At 43.7% G+C, this 21035-nt stretch overlaps 1 protein-coding gene across 4 annotated transcripts in view; it reads left to right on the top strand.

The window, feature by feature from the left end:
* The window catches only part of stk11ip (serine/threonine kinase 11 interacting protein), a 42899-nt gene that overhangs the window by 16935 nt on the left and 4929 nt on the right, over positions 1-21035 (top strand). For 3 of the 4 annotated variants that reach the window (XM_071330125.1, XM_071330123.1, XM_071330124.1), the window contains exons 19-25: positions 764-1076; positions 3224-3333; positions 4007-4104; positions 4972-5150; positions 12226-12310; positions 13401-13483; positions 16864-17090. In XM_071330125.1, the coding sequence (XP_071186226.1) occupies positions 764-1076; positions 3224-3333; positions 4007-4104; positions 4972-5150; positions 12226-12310; positions 13401-13483; positions 16864-17090 (1095 nt within the window). Of the gene's footprint in view, positions 1-763; positions 1077-3223; positions 3334-4006; positions 4105-4971; positions 5151-12225; positions 12311-13400; positions 13484-16863; positions 17091-21035 lie in introns of those variants that run through there. The other variant, XR_011666583.1, reaches the window with a different exon arrangement.

Below are 21035 nucleotides of genomic sequence, written 5' to 3'. Positions count from 1 at the left end.
TGTGAGATAGTACATTTACACATATAACACACTGTGGCTGAGGAAAGCCACTAATCCCAATATAAGTGAACCCCAAATCAATGTAGTTCATCATATTTTCGCCTCTTCGATGGTCCAACATCCCTGTCTGTTGTTCGGTGCTTTCCCGGGTAAGGGGGCAGTAGCTCTTCGGCTGCATCAGATTCACAACTGTCAGTGTCCATGCTAGCTGGGCTAACAACAAATGTAGAATTACTGATGCTCGCATTGGATGTGCTCGTGGAAGCAGAACAACTTGTGTCGTCGACAGGTGTAGTACTGCTGGTAGTAGCAGCCTCTATGGACGCGGGCCTTACTTTTTTTAACCATTTATTCATTTTCGAGCAAACAGAATGAGCAGCAGCTACGTTTTGGCTACATACGGACCGTTAGTGGAATTCCAGCGAGAGAGTAACAGTTAATGTGATTGGATGTTAATTATTTGACTAGGCTACCTGTATTTGACAATGTGTTATCTCGCTGAACAGGAGATCGTTTAATTTTTTGGCAGTGAAACGAGGCTACTCACCCAAATGTATAACCCCATTGGAAAATCTAAATGGACTGTTTGAAAATGTTTTTTAAAATGTATTTTAAAATGTGAATCACATTTTTATTTGGCGTACCCCTGACGGCATTGCGCGTACCCCAGTTTGGGAATACTTGGTCTAGGGTAATCAATCAGCTTTCAGGCCCCGCCATAGTGTCAATAAATCTCCCATATTCCTCCTCCCTCTGTTTTTAGGACCCCACCATGGAAGGTCCTTCCTCTGCCAGGGCCAGCCCCTACGGCAGCCCTGCTATGAAAGCCTCAACCCAGGACACTATCCAGACCCGCACCTCCATGGAGGACCCCACCTCCTTCTCAGCCAAGGGAAGCTCCTTCTCCTTGGGGGAGACCTGGGAGGACCAGAGCTGTGACCGGAGTCTGTCCCAACCTGCCAGCGTCTACAGTACAGAGGGCCAGAGTAAAGGAAGTATAGCAGGAGGCTACAGCTATACTGTTAGTGCTACCCCACCTGGACCCCAGTATCAGCATGCAGAACAAGCCAGTCCAGGTGGGTCCTGGAGAAAGTTGGGTCCTGCTTCCTTTGCATAGACATCATTTTGTAGTCATAATATATACTTTTGACCACTTCTGTAATAACCAATGTTATTGCTAAGCTATAGCATCTGTGTATTGTGATGGGGAAAGGAATGAACAAAATAACATTGTTTGATTGGGTCCTTTGTTTTTTATCAGCCCTCAGATGAAGTCATAAAATGGATATGATCCTTAAATAGAAGTGACGACATGACCTGGATTTGAACCTTTTATTTAAAGATTTTTTATCAAATGGACCCCCTTTTTTTTTTAATGTTAGTTGGTCCAGCACCATCCTCAGACAATTGCTTTCATTTTTGGTGTAATTCACATTTCTGGAAAAGGCTTAAAATAAAGGTTCAAATCCAGGTCATGTGAGATGATAGTCCAAAACACAGGGCCCTAGTGATAGGAGAACGAGTATAACACAACAATCCACAGGAGGTTATTTGACGTTGGTGACAGTCTCCCAGCCTGGCCCCTTGGGTCTCTGTCTGTGAGTCTTACAGTAAGGTCTCATATGGTTTAGTAAGACCGTTACTATTAGAACTGATGGGAGAGGAAGGAATGCTTTAGCCTCCAGAGAAGACAATGGAATGGAGAGAGGAGAGCCGGAGAAAGAGGGATCTTAGAGGGGGTATAAATGCTGTATATACACAGTATAATAGACCTTTATATTTTCCTCTGTGATATACTGTAGCAGCCAGAGATGCTGAATGACTGACTACATGGAATCCTTCTTGTTTAAAAACCACACGCCACTGCAGAGACCCATCCCAAAGCACTGCATCCAGCCGCTGAGCTGACGCTAATTTGAGACAACTTCTGAGAGGATGAAGACACATCTCTTTTGTTGAACAAGTCCTTTAGTCTAACACCAGTTTACTACATATAGATGAAAAACAACTCTGATCTGATTTCCATGTATTTGGGACACATTGATCTGAATATCGCACATCGAGAATGGAATGTTAGATGCGTACGTTGAGATGAACAGAGAGGAAAGACTCAAGTGTAAAAGCAACATTTGAATACTCTTGCTTTAGCTATAGACACTTCCACTCAGTGATATATGTAGCATTGGACCAGATTCAGAAAGGCCTAGTGAATGATAGCCACATAGTCAATAGGCAAGTTTCCTGGCAGGAAAGTTACTATCTATTGTCTCTGGGGTTGATGTGTGTCACCTTTCACTAAATGGACCAGCAGCCCTATGCCAAGTTAGATTTACTACACAGCGACAGCATAATGCTCCATAAACTACAGTTTAGAGACAGTTTAGATTTAGTGGGAGGGAGGGTTAAATCTATATGTTCAATTATGAGACACCCATCCCTTTTTATCAGTTTTTAGTGTGATCTGCCAAGGTAATAACTGGAAAATATATTTGTTTAAAAGGGGAAGTAGGGAGACTACATAGCCAAAATGTTATTGGGTCTGTTAGCTGTTGCATACTAATTGTGCTGTTTGTAAACTAGTACTGTGTTGGTTATGCTTAGCTAATTTCTGTCCCTGTGTGTTGTTTATGCTAAGCTAACTGCTTTTCCTTTTGTGTCGGTTATGCTAAGCTAACTGCTGTCACTGTGTGTTGGTTATGCTAAGCTAACTGCTTTTCCTTTTGTGTTGGTTATGCTAAGCTAACTGCTGTCACTGTGTGTTGGTTATGCTAAGCTAACTGCTTTTCCTTTTGTGATGGTTATGCTAAGCTAACTGCTGTCACTGTGTGTTGGTTATGCTAAGCTAACTGCTTTTCCTTTTGTGTCGGTTATGCTTAGCTAATTGCTGTCACTGTGTGTTGGTTATGCTAAGCTAACTGCTTTTCCTTTTGTGTTGGTTATGCTTAGCTAACTGCTGTCACTGTGTTTTGGTTATGCTAAGCTAACTGCTTTTCCTTTTGTGTTGGTTATGCTAACCCAATTGCTGTCCCTGTGTGTGTTGGTTATGCTAACCTAACTGCTGTCTGTGTGTTGGGTATGATAAGCTAACTGCTGTCCCTGTGTGTGTTGGTTATGTTAAGCTAACTGCTGTCCCTGTGTGTGTTGGTTATGCTATGCTAACTGCTGTCCCTGTGTGTTGGTTATAAATGTTACCCTAACACTATTCTGACCTGTGTGTCTGTAGGCCAGTTGGACCTTCTCTCAGAGGACTATGAGGCGGTGGACCATCGGCTGAAGCTCTTCCTGGATATGGAGGTGTTTGAAGAGGAAGAGGAGCTCCACTCGTTTCTCAAGGTTCGCAGAACCAATGTTCTGACAACGGTTAACTGTTCAGTGACGTGGCTGAATCCGGTCACAGCATTTCTGCTCAGAAGTTCCATGAACTGCTAACCCAGCCAAAACCGGTCGACTCCAGCTCTTGTGATCTGCTCCTGGCTGATTTTGTGCCCCCAGCTGTTCTCTCACTGTCCTGCACCCCCCCTCTCTCTCTCGCCACCCCCACCCACCACACCATGGCCTGGGATGAGCTCCTCCATGTGTAATGCATGCTGGGAGCCCTGTGGAGCGGAGGGGTATTGGTTTACTGCTCAGGACACCTGGACGAGGAGAGGGAGCCAAGAGGACCCAAGCAACCCCAGCAGGAGACAGGAGATCCAGCTCATAACATGCTCATTCATCTGATGTTTATTTATCTTGTCACACGTGCTTCTCTCCCCTCTGGCTCTCTTTCTCTTTCAACAGCTCAACTGTTTTATTTTTGGGCCTACACAGTATTCAATGAAGATTGATGTGACTTTGTTGCTAGACCTTACTCTTTAGGTGTTTTTTAAACAGGAACTGATCTGTTCTTATACAGTCTGTTTCAGAAGAGCTCTGAATGCAGCCATCATTTTCCTCAGGGAAAGTTATTTGCAGCAGTTAAGTGTTGTGGAATCTTTAACGTGTGTACATCTTATCTTTGTTGTAGGTGTCGACCGTGAAGTTTGGTGATCCGGTGGAGTTCCCCTCGTTCCTGGTGGTGTCTGACCAACGCATCTACTTCCTGGAAGTGACATCCGACATGGAGTAAGTTAACCACCTGACCTGTCACACTGAAGAGCATCACACAAGAGAAGGCTGGAATAAAAATAAACATTCAAGTACCCATTCTGTGGTCACAGAAATGGTTGTGCCTGTCATGAAGGTATTGTCTGTAGAGGCATTTGGTCTGTAGACTACAGTTTCTTCTATAAAGCTACATATGACATTTATGGGGACAGCAGCAACAGGTGTGGTAGGGAGCAGACCACCACTATAGGATCACCACAGCTTTATGTAACCCACCACATCCCAATACTAACAGACTTTCTGGGCCACATCTTCAAACCCATTACAGCCCTGGTCTTTGTGGTGGCCCTACACATCTCCCCAGCCACTTCTCCCATGTCCTATATCAGTGGTTCCACGTTCCCTCTGATATAGTGCGAACACTATATCAATGACTTTGTAAGCCCTGTATCAATGGCTTTTTTTTGTCCTCATCAAAAGCATGTTGGCTTGCCTCCGCTTCCTCCCAGGAGTGTGAGTAGTACGGTGTTGGACAGGCCTGAGTCTCATGCAGCGACGGTCCCTATAAAGTTACTGGGATTCTGACCCCAGAAGGCCACACCCCCGCTATCCTTAGCACGCCCTGGAAGTTGTGTAACGGCCAAGTTTGGTTGCGCAACGGTGTGATATTCTTATGATGACCTTTTAAAGGTGCAATCTGTGACTTGGTTGTCTGTGGCTGTCTGACAAATTGCAGAAACAAACAATGCTCAAACAAAAACATATACACCTTAAAAAGTTTACGTGAGTAGACTCAAGGAAACAAAGTTAATAGGCGGGATACATGCAAGTAAAATAATTTATTTCTTTCACACTTTCCCGTCTTCATTGTTCTTTTCCTTGCAGAGGGCAGCCTTGTGATTGGCTGCAGAAGAGGGACAGCCGTGGAATCACAGAGCTGAGTTACCTGGAGGTGGGACTGGGCTCCCAGAGTATCCACATGGAGTTTGAGGACGGGCCTGTGGCCTACACCCTGCTGGTACGGGACAGCGTGCGTTGCAAACGCTTCTTCAGCCTCTTCACAGGCAAGACGCAGCCACACACACACACACACACACCCTGCACATGTGTTGCATGCATCTGTATCTCATGAATTAAGGGCCTTCCTCCTGGGGATATTAGAGTGGAGCGTACTCGTTCTTAGGACAATATGTCCCTCTTGCTCTCTCTCTCTCTCTGTCCCGCTCTCTCTCTCGTCCCTCTCAGTATGTTAATCACATGCTCCTCTGCTCACAGTGACTACACCCTGCTTAGCCTGTCAGCAAGGCAAGACCAGAAGCAGAGAGAGAGGAAAGCTGAGTTTTATTAGATCAACACTCTCTGATTCTCACAACTTCTCCTCACAACTTCACTAGAGCACTCTTTTAATGGAGTCCCTTTGGTAGCAAGGGGAAGCACCATGGCCAAACAGCTAAGGCTCTTCAGCTAAGGCTCTGTGGACCTGAGTCTGTGCTGTCTTATCTGTGGGGACTCCATGTTTTCATTCAGTCATATCAATAATCACTCAGATCCAGTCATTATTTGACTATTTTCCAGATCAACTCTTTAGCTAATCTGGTACGGTCCAGATGTCCTCAGATTCATATTTGGAATTCCTTCTGCCTCTGAAAGTGAGCGTCCAGAATCAAAGATTCATTTCTGGCCTCAAAAGGGGTCATATTGTCAAAGTGAGTCTATGTTGTGTAGATCCATTGTACATCCTAGAGCATAATAGACCTCATTAGAGTTATCTTCTTCTCTTCCTAGTCTATGCTCTAGGTTGCCTAGAGGTGGTCCTTTTCTTGCACTGTGAGGCCTGTTGGAATAATTGTTTCTGAGGTTATGTCCTTGTCTGGATTCGTCAAAGATGATTTTTCTCCTTCCTCTCAACGACTGAGGACGGGTCCAGCTTTTCAGTCACTGGGACCACATAGCCGGCTAGGCCAGTCCAATTCTGGGCCTGGACTCTGTATTGCAAAGCTGAACGGCCCCATAGAGAGAGGCTGTCACAGGGCTCTGCTATAGCCTGCCAGTTGGATCATCTCCTATACGTCTTAAAATATCCTCTGTTCTTTTTGTGTTCCTGAGGAAGGAGGAGGAACAGGAGAGTTGAGCCTGGTTGTAGGCCTGGTTCTGAGGTTGCTACAGACAGACAACTCCTGTCCAGTTGGCAGAGGGAGAGAGAGGGGGGGCTAAATAACTAGGTGTCTTCTTAGTGCTCCACTCGTTGGTATGAGGCTTTGGCACCATCCTTCCTCTCTGGCCTTCACTCCTAGTCTGCCCCGCTCTTCCTCCCCTTGAGGAAACTGGAACTATTTATTATGTGCCTGAAAACTCGGTCCAGAGCTCTGATATTGCCCCCATAACAGCTATTACAATATTTGTCTCAGGGAAAGAACCAAAGGATACCTTTACTATAACAAAAGCAGTTTTCAGACGGGGCTGGCATTCCCAGAACAGATGTGGTCACGCCTGGCTTGGTCGGTGGTGAGGGCTACAAACATGGAGAAGGAAAGGGTCTGGGACTGTGAGGAAACTAGGATGTGGTTTTACTACCCCAAGGAGAAGAAGCTACTAGGGACAGATCTGTCCACTGCTCACTGGGTTTGAAAATGTTTTATTGAAATGAGGAAGAAGGCTGGATAAATCTTAACTTGATATTTCGGAGGAGTCAGTACAGGTCACCATGTCAATCAAAGACTTGTCTGAACAATGTCTCGGGTTTTGCTAATTTAAATGCCCTTATTGCCCCGTACAGACCTACAGTGGGTAAAAATATGTGGTCTGTCTGGTAAGTAGTTTGGAAGGAGTGTTTTGGTTTGGTTGTGTGGGTTGGATCCAGACACTCCAGACACTGCATTCCTGAAAGGTAACGGAAAACTGTTCCTGTCTCCTTCACTAACTATCAAGTTAAGAGGTAGTGCTCCCAAATTACAAACGGACCTCATCTATGGATCCCAGGCAACATAATCAACATTTTATCATTTGTTTACTTATCAACAACGGCAATTAGCATCTTGAGTGATATTTGTAATTTGGGTGAAGAGTCCCTTTAACTGCATAGTAAACTCAGTGTCATCTCTTGTAAGGAGATGGATGATATAAGCAGATGTCATATCTCAAGTTTAACCCTATCAGATACCCTTGCAATACCAACACAGTGTCACTTCCCACTGTCTCAGACCTGGGCTAAACTCTGCCCTGTTTTCCTTGGAAATCCATTCAGATTCGGCGTATCCCGGCCGTACTGCTCCCACTCCCGCGCTCTCCCTTCCCCGTGGTCTGCTGTTCCGACAGGGCCGAGAGTGTTCGGTTTCGCCCAGAAGGACGCTGAGGGTCCAACTATTCCTTGTGAAAATAAGAAAGGGTATTTGGGAAGGTTGGAAGTGGTTAACCTAGTGGAGAGGGTCCTGTGATTGAACCGGCAGGAGGGAGAGTAACGTTATTCGCCAGGACAGATCCCAGACGCCGACACAGATCCGCTCTCCTTTTACAGGTCTAGGCTCTGCCAGCCAGGCCTGTCGCCATGGCCGACCGAGCCCTATACCTGTTTATCCTCTTGTCGTGGTGGCGGTGGTCCACTAAATCACGCAACACATACATACACTGAGTGTACAAAGCATTAGGAACACCTTCCTAATATTGAGATGCACCTCCTTTTGCCCTCAGTACAGCCTCAATTCAACGGGGCATGGACTCTACAAGGTGTCGAAAGCGTTCCACAGGAATGCTGGGCCATGTTGACTTCAATGCTTCCCAGAGTTGTGTCAAGTTGGCTGGATGTCCGTTGAGCGTGAAAAACCCTGCAGCGTTGCAGTTCTTGACACACTCAAACCGGTCCGCCAGGCACCTACTACCATACCGTGTTCAAAGACTCTTCAATCTTTTGTCTTGCCCATTCACACTCTGAATGGCACACATACACAATCCATGTCTCAAGGCTTCTTTAACCTGTCTCCTCCCCTTCGTCTACACTGATTTGAAGTGGATTTAACAAGTGACATCAATAAGGGATCATAGCTTTCACCTGGATTCACCTGGTCAGTCTATGACGTGGAAAGAGCAGGTGTTCCTAATGTTTTGTACACTCAGTTTACACCGTCAGGAGAAAGCACAAGGGTATGAGACTGAAAGGGCGACGTTCTTGACTCCCGCACGTGCAGCTTAAAGATGGCAGAAGTAGGTGTTGCTCACAAGATGTTATTCTCTGGGATAATAAAACAAAATAGGCCCTAACTTGTCCTGTCCCACCTTGTCCTGTCCTGTCCCACCTTGTCCTGTCCTGTCCCACCTTGTCCTGTCCTGTCCCACCTTGTCCTGTCCCACCTTGCCCTGTCCTGTCCCACCTTGTCCTGTCCTGTCCCACCTTGTCCTGTCCTGCAAGCTCCACCTTGTCCTCTGCTCCAAAAGTAATTTAGTGTTATTGAGTTTAGAGGCCAAATCTCTGCATTGCTTCACCTTGAATAATGTCCTGAATAGAGGTGTGTGTGTGGTCTCCTATTGGTTCACTAGAACCTACCAGGCGATAAGCGGTTAAAGGGGAGCTCAAAGAGGGACAACAATATCGTCCCTTTAATGGTTGTCCTTTTAATCCAGCACCATGCTTCGTCCCGTAGGCTTCACTTTAGATGTTCCTCCTGGTCTGGAACGTTAGTGTGGCAGATCAGTTTCCTCCGGGAAGAAAGGGAAAGAAACAATGGCAAAAGAATTGAGGTTGAATCTTATACAGGCATTGGGAGCCAGAATAGGCCACTGGTGCCACACAATGTCTTTATTTCTCATCCCTGTTGTTGTTGAACTTGTAAATTGATAGGGGCAGGGTGTTCCTACTCTGTTTTTCTTCATATTTGTTGTTTCACTCTTTTCAGTGTGTCTCCCTTTTTAACTCAACTTCCCTTTCAATTCCACATATTTAACCTTGGCATTTGCCTGTGGCCCTGTGTTCCCCTATTGTTACCACTTTCACAGGGAAGTATTTTGTCGCTGTGAGTGTGACCTAGCACATTGTACTCCTGTACCTTTTCCAACCTGTGTTTTTCACCTGCTTCCATGGAGATGTAATTGTAGATCTGAAATCAGAGACCTTTCAGCTATCTAGTCCTAACCCACCACAGACTGTAATAGTCTAACATTAGCTCTGTCTATTGTCCCGTGGGCTGCAGAGCTACCGAATGCTTACCAAAGTTACCGGAATCTTCAGTCATTTTGCTAATTTAACAGAATCTATGGCAATCTATCGTAACCTTGGTAATTTATACTTGAATAAATGTAAAAAAATAAAATAAAAAAAACATATATAGTATTCATTTTTTATATAAAAAAAAACCTTTCTAGTAGATAGACTATATGGTTCAAGAGAAAATAGCCTAATTAATGAAAAAAGCATCTAATCAACAATGGCATTATTTTCAGTTAACTCTACAACTCTTCCAACTATTGACTTTTTTCACAGCTGCGACCAGTTTGACGCTGAGACATTGGCAACAAATACATAGTCTAATAAGTGTGTAAAATATGTCAAATAATATATAAAATATATTTCATGCTGAAATCCTCATATTAAACAATGGTATTCACTAAGTTTATGGTTATATTTAAGAATGTTTTCAGCTTTGTCATTCAATTATTTTTGTGAAAATCATCTTGTGAAATGAGTTGATATATTTTACATGTGACAAGGCCACACAGAGGGCCAGTGATTATTAGACACCTGTCAAATCTGAAGCACCTTAAAGAACCACTAGATGTATTGTGATAGAGTACATAAAATCCTTGAAAGATACCAAAATTCTTTAAAAGTTTCCAGTAAGATACCCTCTCCCTTTGCAACCCGAATTGTCCCTAGTCCTCATCCGATCTGCTTGGGTGTGACTCGCTTACTCTCTGGCTGTGTTTACACAGGCAGCCAAATTCTGATCTCTCTTTCATTTTTTAAAACATTTTTTTATATTTCACCATTATTTAACCAGGTAGGCCAGTTGAGAACAAGTTCTCATTTACAACTGCGACCTGGCCAAGATAAAGCAAAGCAGTGTGACAAAAACAACAACGCAGAGTTACACATGGGATAAACAAACGTACAGTCAATAACACAATAGAAAAATCTGTATACAGTGTGTGCAAATGAAGTAAGGTGGTAAGGTAATAAATAGGCCAATAGTGGCGAAGTATTTACAATTTAGCAATTTACACTGGAGTGATATATGTGCAGATGAGGATGTGCAAGTAGAAATACTGGTGTGCAAAAGAGCATAAAAACAAAAACAAATATGGGGATGAGGTAGGTAGTTGGTTGGATGGGCTATTTACAGATGGACTGTGTACAGCTGCAGCGATTGGTAAGCTGCTCCGACAGCTGACACTTAAAATTAGTGACGGAGATATGTCTCCAACTTTAGTGATTATTGCAATTTGTTCCAGTCATTGGCAACAGAGAACTGGAAGGAAAGGCAGCCAAAGTAGGTGTTGGCTTTGGGGATGACCAGTGAAATATACCTGCTGGAGCGCGTGCTACGGGTGGGTGTTGCTATGGTGACCAGTGAGCTGAGATAAGGCGGAGCTTTACCTAGCAAAGACTTATAGATGACCAGGAGCCAGTGGGTTTGGCGACAAATATGTAGCGAGGACCAGCCAACGAGAGCATACAGGTCGCAGTGGAGGGTAGTATATGAGGCATTGGTGACAAAACAGATGGCACTGTGATCGACTGCATCCAGTTTGCTGAGTAGAGTGTTGGAGGCTATTTTGTAAATGACATTGCCGAAGTCAAGGATCGGTAGGATAGTCAGTTTTACGAGGGTATGTTTGGCAGCATGAGTGAAGGAGGCTTTGTTGCGAAATAGGAAGCCAATTCTAGATTTAATTTTGGATTGGAGATGCTTAATGTGAGTCTGGAAGGAGAGTTTACAGTCTAACCAGACACCTAGGTATTTATAGTTGTCCACATATTCTAAGTCAGAGTAGTGATGCTAGTCAGGCAGGCGGGTGTGGGCAGCGATCGGTTGAAGAGCATGCATTTCGTTTTACTAGTATTTAAGAGCAGTTGGAGGCCACGGAAGGAGTGTTGTATGGCGTTGAAGCTCGTTTGGAGGTTAGTTAACAGTGTCCAAAGAAGGGCCAGATGTATACAAAATGGTGTCGTCTGCGTAGAGGTAGATCACATAATCACCCGCAGCAAGAGTGACAGCACTGATATATACAGAGAAAAGAGTCGGCCCCAGAGTTGAACCCTGTGGCACCCCCATAGAGACTGCCAGAGGTCCGGACAACAGGCCCTCAGATTTGACACACTGAACTCTATCTGAGAAGTAGTTAGTGAACCAGGCGAGGCAGTCATTCGAGAAACCAAGGCTGTTGAGTCTGCCGATAAGAATACGGTGATTGACAGAGTCGAAAGCCTTGGCCAGGTCGATGAAGACGGCTGCACAATTGTTCTTTTGACCAATCACATCAGATCATTTTCAGAGCTGATCTGATTGGTCAGAATACCAATTAGTGGGAAAAAAGATCAGAATTGGGCTGCAGGTGTAAACCCAGCCCGTGTCCTGTGTGATTTTCCAGTAGGTTATATACGGTTACATACAGTGTAGAGTTCAAAGTGAGGTGTTCTGTCTGTGTAAGCTCTGATTTTACTTTCAATCAATCAACATATTTATCGTCTCAGTTCATTGAAATTAATTGTGCTGATGTTCCAATACACCGCATGGAAAAACCATAAAACATGAATTAACTCTATTTAAAGGGATACTTTGGATTTTTGGCAACTTCTCCAGAGTCAGATGAACTTGTCTATACCATTGACATGTCTCTGTGTCCAGTATGAAGGAGGTTAGAGTTAGTTTCACGAGCATATGCTAACTAATGTTAGCGCAATGACTGGAAGTCTATGGATATCTGCTAGCATGCTACTTCCAGTCATTGTGCTAACGCCAGTTAGCAACTTCCTTCAAACTGCACGCAGAGATATAAAAATAATATCCACGAGTTCATCTGACTTCATTGCTAAAATCCCAAAGTATCACTTTAAATAGATTTGAGAGAACCATTGATAGGGACGCATCACTAAACTTAATTCGTATCTCTTATTCTTTTTCCCCTTCCTCCACTCTATCTCTCCCTCAGGAGTGGTGCGTGAGTTGGCTACCAAGTCGGACAGCAAGCTTAAGTCTATCTCCACCACCAGGCTCAACCCACAGCATCATCTCTGGTACGAACTGCCCAGATTTATGTTATAATTGCCATGAATGACTTGCATGTGTCCTGGATATGTTGTCATATCCTCACCATCTCCACTCGATGGTATTGAGCCAAGCCATAGGCCCATCTGTCTCTTAACCCCACTGTGACACTGACAAGGCTGTGGTAACTTCTGTCTGGTGTTACTAAACCTCCACATTGTCGAAAATTGGGCTCTAAATTAGTGGCTAAACCACATACTAATGTCTTACATGTGTTGGCCTCAAGATGCTAAGAAAGCGCTAACGATGCATTACCTTTTAACTAGAGAGCTGATCCTGCAGTGCCATGTCCTTAGGGGCTTCATCCCAATACCGTGAAGTGGCTTCCTCCCCTATGATCTTGGTCCTTAGAGGGTTTATCCCAATACTGTGAAGTGGCTTCCTCCTCTATGATTTTCTTGTATCCTTGCTCACCTGAAAGGACTGGAAAGTGAGGACTAGCAGATGGGAAAGGAAACCATTTTTAGTATATGGATTTACCATCCACCCTTCCCTTGTTTCTGTGGTAATGATGGAACACGCTGTACATTCACTGAGATAATTCATGGCTCAGTTAGTTATTATACGGCCCTTCTTTTTTGTATAGCTGAAAACCACAGCTACTCAGGGAACAGACTCACTGTTTGAACAAGACCGTAGGATGACTCAGGACTGTTTTAATTGTTTATCATGCCTACCATTTCTGTGTAGCTTTTATAATCACACTATCGTGGATATAGTTGGAATAACTGTTAACACATGGTCACTTTAAAGTCAACAAGAGACTTAGAAACCACAAAATACTACACAGAATTAGTATTACCTCTGTCTGCTCACTTTCGAAAACAAACTCACCCAGGAGGCCATTTTGAAACCATAGACCAAAGTTGTCTTTATGTGTCTGTGATACAGATATGAATCAGGAAAAATAGGCATATCTCCACACTTTTGAGATCTGCCCCGTCTCAAAAGCACTTAGATTCAGAGTCTGATGTGGTGTATGGGCCTAATGTACAACGTGACGTTGTGAATATTAACCTGGTTGTCTCTTATGTAAGCCTTTCCTCTGTGTCTCCCCAGGCCCCTAGTGTGTGAAGACATGCAGACTGATGTAGAGGATGGCCAGCTACAGTTCTTCTACCTCCTGTCCTTTCTACATCAAGGTACATTAGAAGTGTATGTGTGTGTGTGTATGTATACTGAACAAAAATATAAATACAACATGTGAAGTGTTGGTCCCATGTTTCATGAGATGGAAAAAAAAGAACCCAGACATTTTCCATATGCACAAAAATATTATTTCTCTCATTTTGTGCACAAATTTGTTTACATCCCTGTTAGTGAGCATTTATCATTTGCCAAGAGAATCCATCTACCTGATAGGCCCCTTTTTTCTCAATTTCCACCTGAATAACATGCCCAAAGTAAACTGCCTGTTGCTCAGGCCCTAAAGCCAGGATATGCATATAATTGGTACCATTGGAAAGAAAATACTTAGAAGTTTGTAGAAATGTTTAAATAATGTAGAAGAATATAACACCATAGATATGGTATGAGAAAATACAAAGAAAAACCAACCAGAATTCTTTTTGTTTGATAGACTATGCTCAGTTCTAGCTCCTAGGATGCAATTCCTATGGCTTCCACATGGTGTCAGCAGTCTATGTTCAAGGTTTCAGGCTTGTAACTTCCAAATCGAATAAGAAATAACAGTTTCCGTACAGGGACACAGTCTTGGATATTCGTGTTTGCGGGCGCCATGAAGACGAGCTAAAAGACCTGCTAAAATCAGTTTCCTATTGAACATACTTCTTTCCGTAAGAAATATTTTAGTTTGATTATATTTTAGGGTATCTGAGGAGTAAATAGAAATGCATTTTGAGATTTTTGGATTCCTTTCTCTGCATGTTGAATGAGTGGATTACTCAAATCGATGGCGCCAACTAAACAGACTTTTTGGGATATAAAGAAGGATTTTATCTAACAAAACGACACTAAATGTTATAGCTGGGACCCTTTGGATGACAAATCAGAGGAAGATTTTCAGAAAGTAAGTGAATATTTAATCGCTATTTGTGAATTTATGAAACCTGTGCCGGTGGGAAAATATTTTGATGTGGGGTGCCTTCCTCAAACAATCGCATGGCATGCTTTCGCTGTAATGGCTACTGTAAATTGGACTGTGCCGTTAGATTAACAAGAATTTAAGCTTTCAACCAATATAAGACACTTGTATGTACCTAAATGTTTAATATCAATAATTTGTATGATTATTTATTTGAATTGCGTGCCCTCCAGTTTCACCGGAAGTTGTCCCGCTAGCGGGACGCCTAGCCCTAAGAAGTAGCATGCTCATTACACATGTGCAACTTGTGCTGGGGACAATAAAAAGCTACTTCTAAAATTGTGCAGTTTTGTCACACAACACAATGCCATAGATGTCTCATGTTTTGAGGGAGCCTCCAACATCGTTTTAGAGAATTTGGCAGTACGTCCAACCGGCCTCACAACCGCAGACCACGTGTAACCATGCCAGCCCAGGACCTCCACATCTGGCTTCTTCACCTGGGGATCGTCTGAGACCAGCCACCCAGACAGCTGATGAAACTGAGGAGTATTTCTGTCTGTAATAAAGCCCCCAGTGGGTGGGCCTGGCACCCCAGTGGGTGGGCCTATGTCCTCCCAGGCCCACACATGGCTGCGCCCCTGCTCAGTCATGTGAAATCCATAGATTAGGGCCTAATGAATTTATTTCAATTGACTGATTTCCTTATATGAACTGTAACTCAGTAAAATCGTTGAAATTGTTTTCATTTTGCATTTATATTTTTGTTTAGTGTATGTGCGTGCAATGCGTAAATGTTAACGTTTCTCTGTGTAATTGAGTGTATCTGTGTGTCTCTCCCAGCCTGTGGGTGCAGACTTTGCATCTGTAGCCAAGCATGGCTGCAGGCTATGGGCTGTACAGCTGAAAAGAATGTTAACTACTGTAATTGTAACATGCACTGACCTGCCTCTGCTGAAGAGTTTTAAACTGGGTTGAAACATCAGGAGGATGGAGGATTCGTTTTAAACTGGGTTTAAACACCAGGAGGTTAGAGGAATAGAAGGGTTTAAAACTGGGTTTAAACACCAGGAGGTTAGAGGAATAGAAGGGTTTAAATATCAGGAGCATTGAGGAATCGAAGGGTTTTAAACTGGGTTTAAACATCCGGAGGATGGAGGAATAGAAGGGTTGTAAACTGGGTTTAAACATCCGGAGGATGGAGGAATAGAAGGGTTGTAAACTGGGTTTAAACATCAGGAGGATGAGGAATTGAATAGGTAATATATCCATTGACATAGGAAAGTGTCCAACCATTTGAGTCCAGCCACTTTATATCCCTGGACTTCAGTGGACTGGTGTGGGGAGAATGAGGGAGGACTATTACGTATATCACTCCCTACATAGTCCTCCCACTGTCTCTAGGAGATCACTGTAGTCTAGTCAGACCCAGTGTTGCATGACTCTCTCTCCCTGTAGGAGATCACTGTAGTCTAACTGTAAGCGTCAGTTGTCAGAGCAGCTTACCGATCGCTGCAGCTGTACACAGCCCATCTGTAAATAGCCCATCCAACCAACTACCTACCTCATCCCCATATTTGTTTTTGTTTTTCTGCTCTTTTGCACACCAATATTTCTACTTGCACATCCTCATCTGCACATATCACTCCAGTGTAAATTGCTAAATTGTAATTACTTCGCCACTATTGGCCTATTTATTGCCTTCCCTCCTAACTTCATTTGCACACGCTGTATACAGATTTTTCTATCACATTTACATTAGTGTCCAGATCCTTTACTCTGTACTTTGTTGAAGCACCTTTGGCTGTGATTACAGCCTTGAGTCTTCTTGGGTAAGCCCCATTTACTAACCTTACTTCATTTGCACATACTGTATATAGACTTTTCCATTGTGTTATTGACTGTACGATTGTTTATCCCATGTGTAACTCTGTGTTGTTTTTGTCACACTGCTTTGCTTTATCTTGGCCAGGTCGCAGTTGTAAATGAGAACTTGTTCTCAACTGGCCTACCTGGTGATACAAAAAAAATACAAATAAAGTTGAGTCAGATCCAGTGTTGCGAGAGTCAGATCCAGTGTTGCGAGAGTCAGATCCAGTGTTGCGAGAGTCAGATCCAGTGTTGCGAGAGTCAGATCCAGTGTTGCGAGAGTCAGATCCAGTGTTGCGAGAGTCAGATCCAGTGTTGCAGAGAGGAGGAGATGGAGAGAGGGGCAGCTGTTTCCCAGTGGGGGTGCTGGGGAGATGAGAGCTCTTTGTCTTATCTCACCACAGTACCGACGTCCCACTGATATGGCTCTCTCTGTGTCTGTTAACCAGACGGTAAAACACTTTGAGACGTGCCATGAGGCCCCCTGTTAGATAAATACAATACAAGCCAAACTATTTAGATGCAAGTATATGATTATAATCTGTACAGGGGGGAGGGGGTTTAAACATTTATCCAAATGCATAGTGTTGTATTTGTTCTCTCTGCCAGAAGACAGTGTGACCCCTCTGACAGTGCTGGCCACCCGGGAAACCCTGTACCTGCTCAACGAAGACCACCAATGGAGCAAGAGCTTGCCCCACCCATCAGCCAATGAGAACGGGGAACCCTGCAGTGGGCGGGTCACTGTTCAGGAGACCCAGCCAATCAGCTGTGTCAGCTCTGTCCATCTATGGTCGTCTGACCCGTGCAGAATGGACATCAAGCTTTACGATGAGGTGAGACTGAGGGAGGAAAGAGACATGTGATTGGTCTTAAATTAGGAAGGACTTCTTCCAAGTTCTCATGGGTAAGCTGGATAAGCTAAATGCTATCACGAGCAAAGCTGGGCACACGTTTGTATGTTTTATTAGACATTCTTCAGGATGAAATCTCTTGAGATGCATCATCCTGTTTTCAAGAGTGTCCAGATGAAAACAACTAACAAATAAACAATACTTAGTAAGAAGAAGAATGTGGCAACTACTGTCTAATAACAATGAAATCTAATTTTATTTGTCACATGCGCCAAATCCAACCGTGAAATGCTTACTTACAAGCCCTTAACCAACAAGGCAGTTATGAGAAAAATAAGAGTTAAGAAAATATTTACTAAATAAACTAAAGTAAAAAAAGAAATGTACAACACTATAAAATAACAATAACAAGGCTATATACAGGGGGTTTCGGTACCATGTCAATGTGCGGGGGTACAGGTTAGTCGAGGTAATATGTACAGTACCAGTCAAAAGTTTGGACACACCTACTCATTCAAAGGTTTCTTTATTTTTACTATTTTCTCCATTGTATTTCAAAACTATGAATAACACATATGGAATCATGTATTAACCAAAAAAGTGTTAAACAAATCAAAATATATTTTATATTTGAGATTCTTCAAAGTAGCTACCCATTGCCTTTGACAGCTTTGCACACTCTTGACATTCTCTCAACCAGCTTCACCTGGAATGCTTTTCCAACAGTCTTGAAGGAGTTCCCACATATGCTGAGCACTTGTTGGCTGCTTTTCCTTCGCTCTGTGGTCCAACTTATCCCAAACCATCTCAATTGGGTTGTTGGGTGATTGTGGAGGCCAGGTCATCTGATGCAGATCTCCATCACTCTCCTTCTTGGTCAAATAGCCCTTACACAGCCTGGAGTTGTGTTGGGTCATTGTCCTGTTGAAAAACAAATGATAGTCCCACTAAGCTCAAACCAGATGGGATGGCGTATTGCTGTGCTAGCCATGCTGGTTAAATGTGCCTTGAATTCTAAAATCACCAACAGTATTACCTGCAAAGCACCATCACACCTCCTCCTCCATGTTTCACGGTGGGAACCACACACGCCGAGATCAACCCTTCACCTACTCTGCGTCTCACAAAGACACGGCGGTTGGAACCAAAAATCTTAAATTTGGGCTCATCAGACCGAAGGAAAGATTTCCACCGGTCTAATGTCCATTGCTCGTGTTTCTTATTATTGCTGTCCTTTAGTGGTGGTTTCTTTGCAGCGAATCGACCATGAAGGCCTGATTCACGCAAAGGGTGACTGCTTTAAAGAAACTCAAATGTAAAATATATTTAGATTTGTTTAACACTTTTTCTGGTTACTACATGATTACATATGTGTTATTTCATAGTTTTGAGTCTTCACTATTATTCTACAATTTAGAAAATAGTAAAAATAAAGAAAAACCCTTGAATGAGTAGGTGTTTTACCTTTTGACCGGTAGTGTACATATTTACAAATGTCGTCACATGGTGATGTTTCTATTAGTTAAAAAAACAGTTTGATCTTAACATTTGAAAAAGGGCTTTCTTAAATTCATCAGTACATGGCCTGCTGGAGGTCATTTTGCAGGGCTCTGGCAGTGCTCCTCCTTGCACAAAGGCGGAGGTAGCGGTCCTGCTGCTGGGTTGTTGCCCTCCTACGGCCTCCTCCACGTCTCCTGATGTACTGGCCTGTCTCCTGGTAGCGCCTCCATGCTCTGGACACTACGCTGACAGACACAGCAAATCTTCTTGCCACAGCTCGCATTGATGTGCCATCCTGGATGAGCTGCACTACCTGAGCCACTTGTGTGGGTTGTAGACTCCGTCTCATGCTACCACTAGAGTGAAAGCACCGCCAGCATTCAAAAGTGACCAAAACATCAGCCAGGAAGCATAGGAACTGAGAAGTGGTCTGTGGTCACCACCTGCAGAACCACTCCTTTATTGGGGGTGTCTTGCTAATTGCCTATAATTTCCACCTTTTGTCTATTCCATTTGCACAACAGCATGTGAAATTTATTGTCAATCAGTGTTGCTTCCTAAGTGGACAGTTTGATTTCACAGAAGTGTGATTGACTTGGAGTTACATTGTGTTGTTTAAGTGTTCCCTTTATTTTTTTGAGCAGTGTACAAGAATGAATCCGCAAAGATTATGACATAGAATTCTCAAAGTAAGGTCTTGGTTGTGATTTGAAAGATGTCACCATAGTCTAGGACAGGAAGCAGCTAGGGTCTTTCTAATGGATACAGTAAAACAACTCTGTATTGTAACCCAGGCTTATAGTTAGTTGTTTTTCTAATATAATCTATATGCTGTCCAAAAGATCATTCAGAATCTATCCTCAAACCCAGATATTTCAAACAATCAATACTTTCAAGCATTGTTCCATCACTTCCAAAAATTTGAAATTGCCAGCAACTCATTATTTGCCGTGTACCAAACCACATGATATAGGTGTGTGTGTGTGTGTGTGTGTGTATGCGTATACATGTTTCAAGCAGACCACCATAGTCCCTGTGCCCAAGGAAGCGAAGGTAACCTGCCTAATCTTAGGTTTCATTACATACAGTCGGGAGGAACTACTGAATATAAGAGCAACGTCAACTCACCATCATTACGACCAGGAATATGACTTTCCCGAAGTGGATCCTGTGTTTTGCCTTCCACCCAGGACAATTTACATTTTTACATTTACATTTAAGTCATTTAGCAGACGCTCTTATCCAGAGCGACTTACAAATTGGTGCATTCACCTTATGATATCCAGTGGAACAACCACTTTACAATAGTGCATCTAACTCTTTTAAGGGGGGGGGGGGGGGGGGGGGGGGTTAGAAGGATTACAATGGATCTGATCCCAGCCGGCGAACCTAAACAACGTCGCCGTAAAAGGGGCAAACGAAGCGGTCTTCTGGTCAGGCTCCAGAGACGGGCACATCGCGCTCCACTCCCTAGCATACTACTCGCCAATGTCCAGTCTCTTGACAACAAGGTTGATGAAATCCGAGCAAGGGTTGCCTTCCAGAGAGACATCAGAGACTGTAACGTTCTTTGCTTCACGGAAACATGGCTCACTCGAGAGATGCTATCGGAGTCGGTGCCACCAGCTGGTTTCTTCACGCATCGCGCCGACAGAAACAAGCATATTTTTGGTAAGAAGAGGGGCGGGGGGGGGGGGGTATGCCTTATGATTAACGAGACGTGGTGTGGTCATAACAACATGCAGGAACTCAAGTCCTTCTGTTCACCTGACTTAGAATTCCTCACAATCAAATGTCGATCACATTATCTACCAAGGGAATTCTCTTCGATTATAATCACAGCCGTACATATTCCCCCCCCAAGCAGACACATCGATGGCCCTGAACGAACTTTATTTGACTCTATGTAAACTGGAAACCACATATCCTGAGGCTGCATTCATTGTAGCTGGGGATTTTAACAAGGCTAATCTGAAAACAAGACTCCCTAAATTCTATCAGCATATCGATTGCACAACCAGGCTGGTAAAACCCTGGATCATTGTTATTCTAACTTCCGCGACGCATATAAGGCCCTCCCCAGCCCTCCTTTCGGAAAAGCTGACCACGACTCCATTTTGTTGCTTCCAGCCTACAGACAGAAACTAAAACAAGACGCTCCCGCGCTCAGGTCTGTTCAGCGCTGGTCCGACCAATCTGATTCCACGCTTCAAGACTGCTTCGATCACGTGGATTGGGATATGTTCCGCATTGCGTCCAAAAACAACATTGACGAATACGCTGATTCGGTGAGCGAGTTCATTAGAAAGTGCATCGGCGATGTCGTACCCACAGCAACTATTAAAACATTCCCAAACCAGAAACCGTGGATTGATGGCAGCATTCGTGCGAAACTGAAAGCACGAACCACTGCTTCTAACCAGGGCA

This window comes from Salvelinus alpinus, chromosome 10 (assembly GCF_045679555.1).
Source record: "Salvelinus alpinus chromosome 10, SLU_Salpinus.1, whole genome shotgun sequence".
Taxonomy (NCBI): Eukaryota; Metazoa; Chordata; class Actinopteri; order Salmoniformes; family Salmonidae; genus Salvelinus; species Salvelinus alpinus.
Note: the sequence above shows the minus strand (reverse complement) of the source record. Positions and strands in the feature narration are given on the sequence as shown.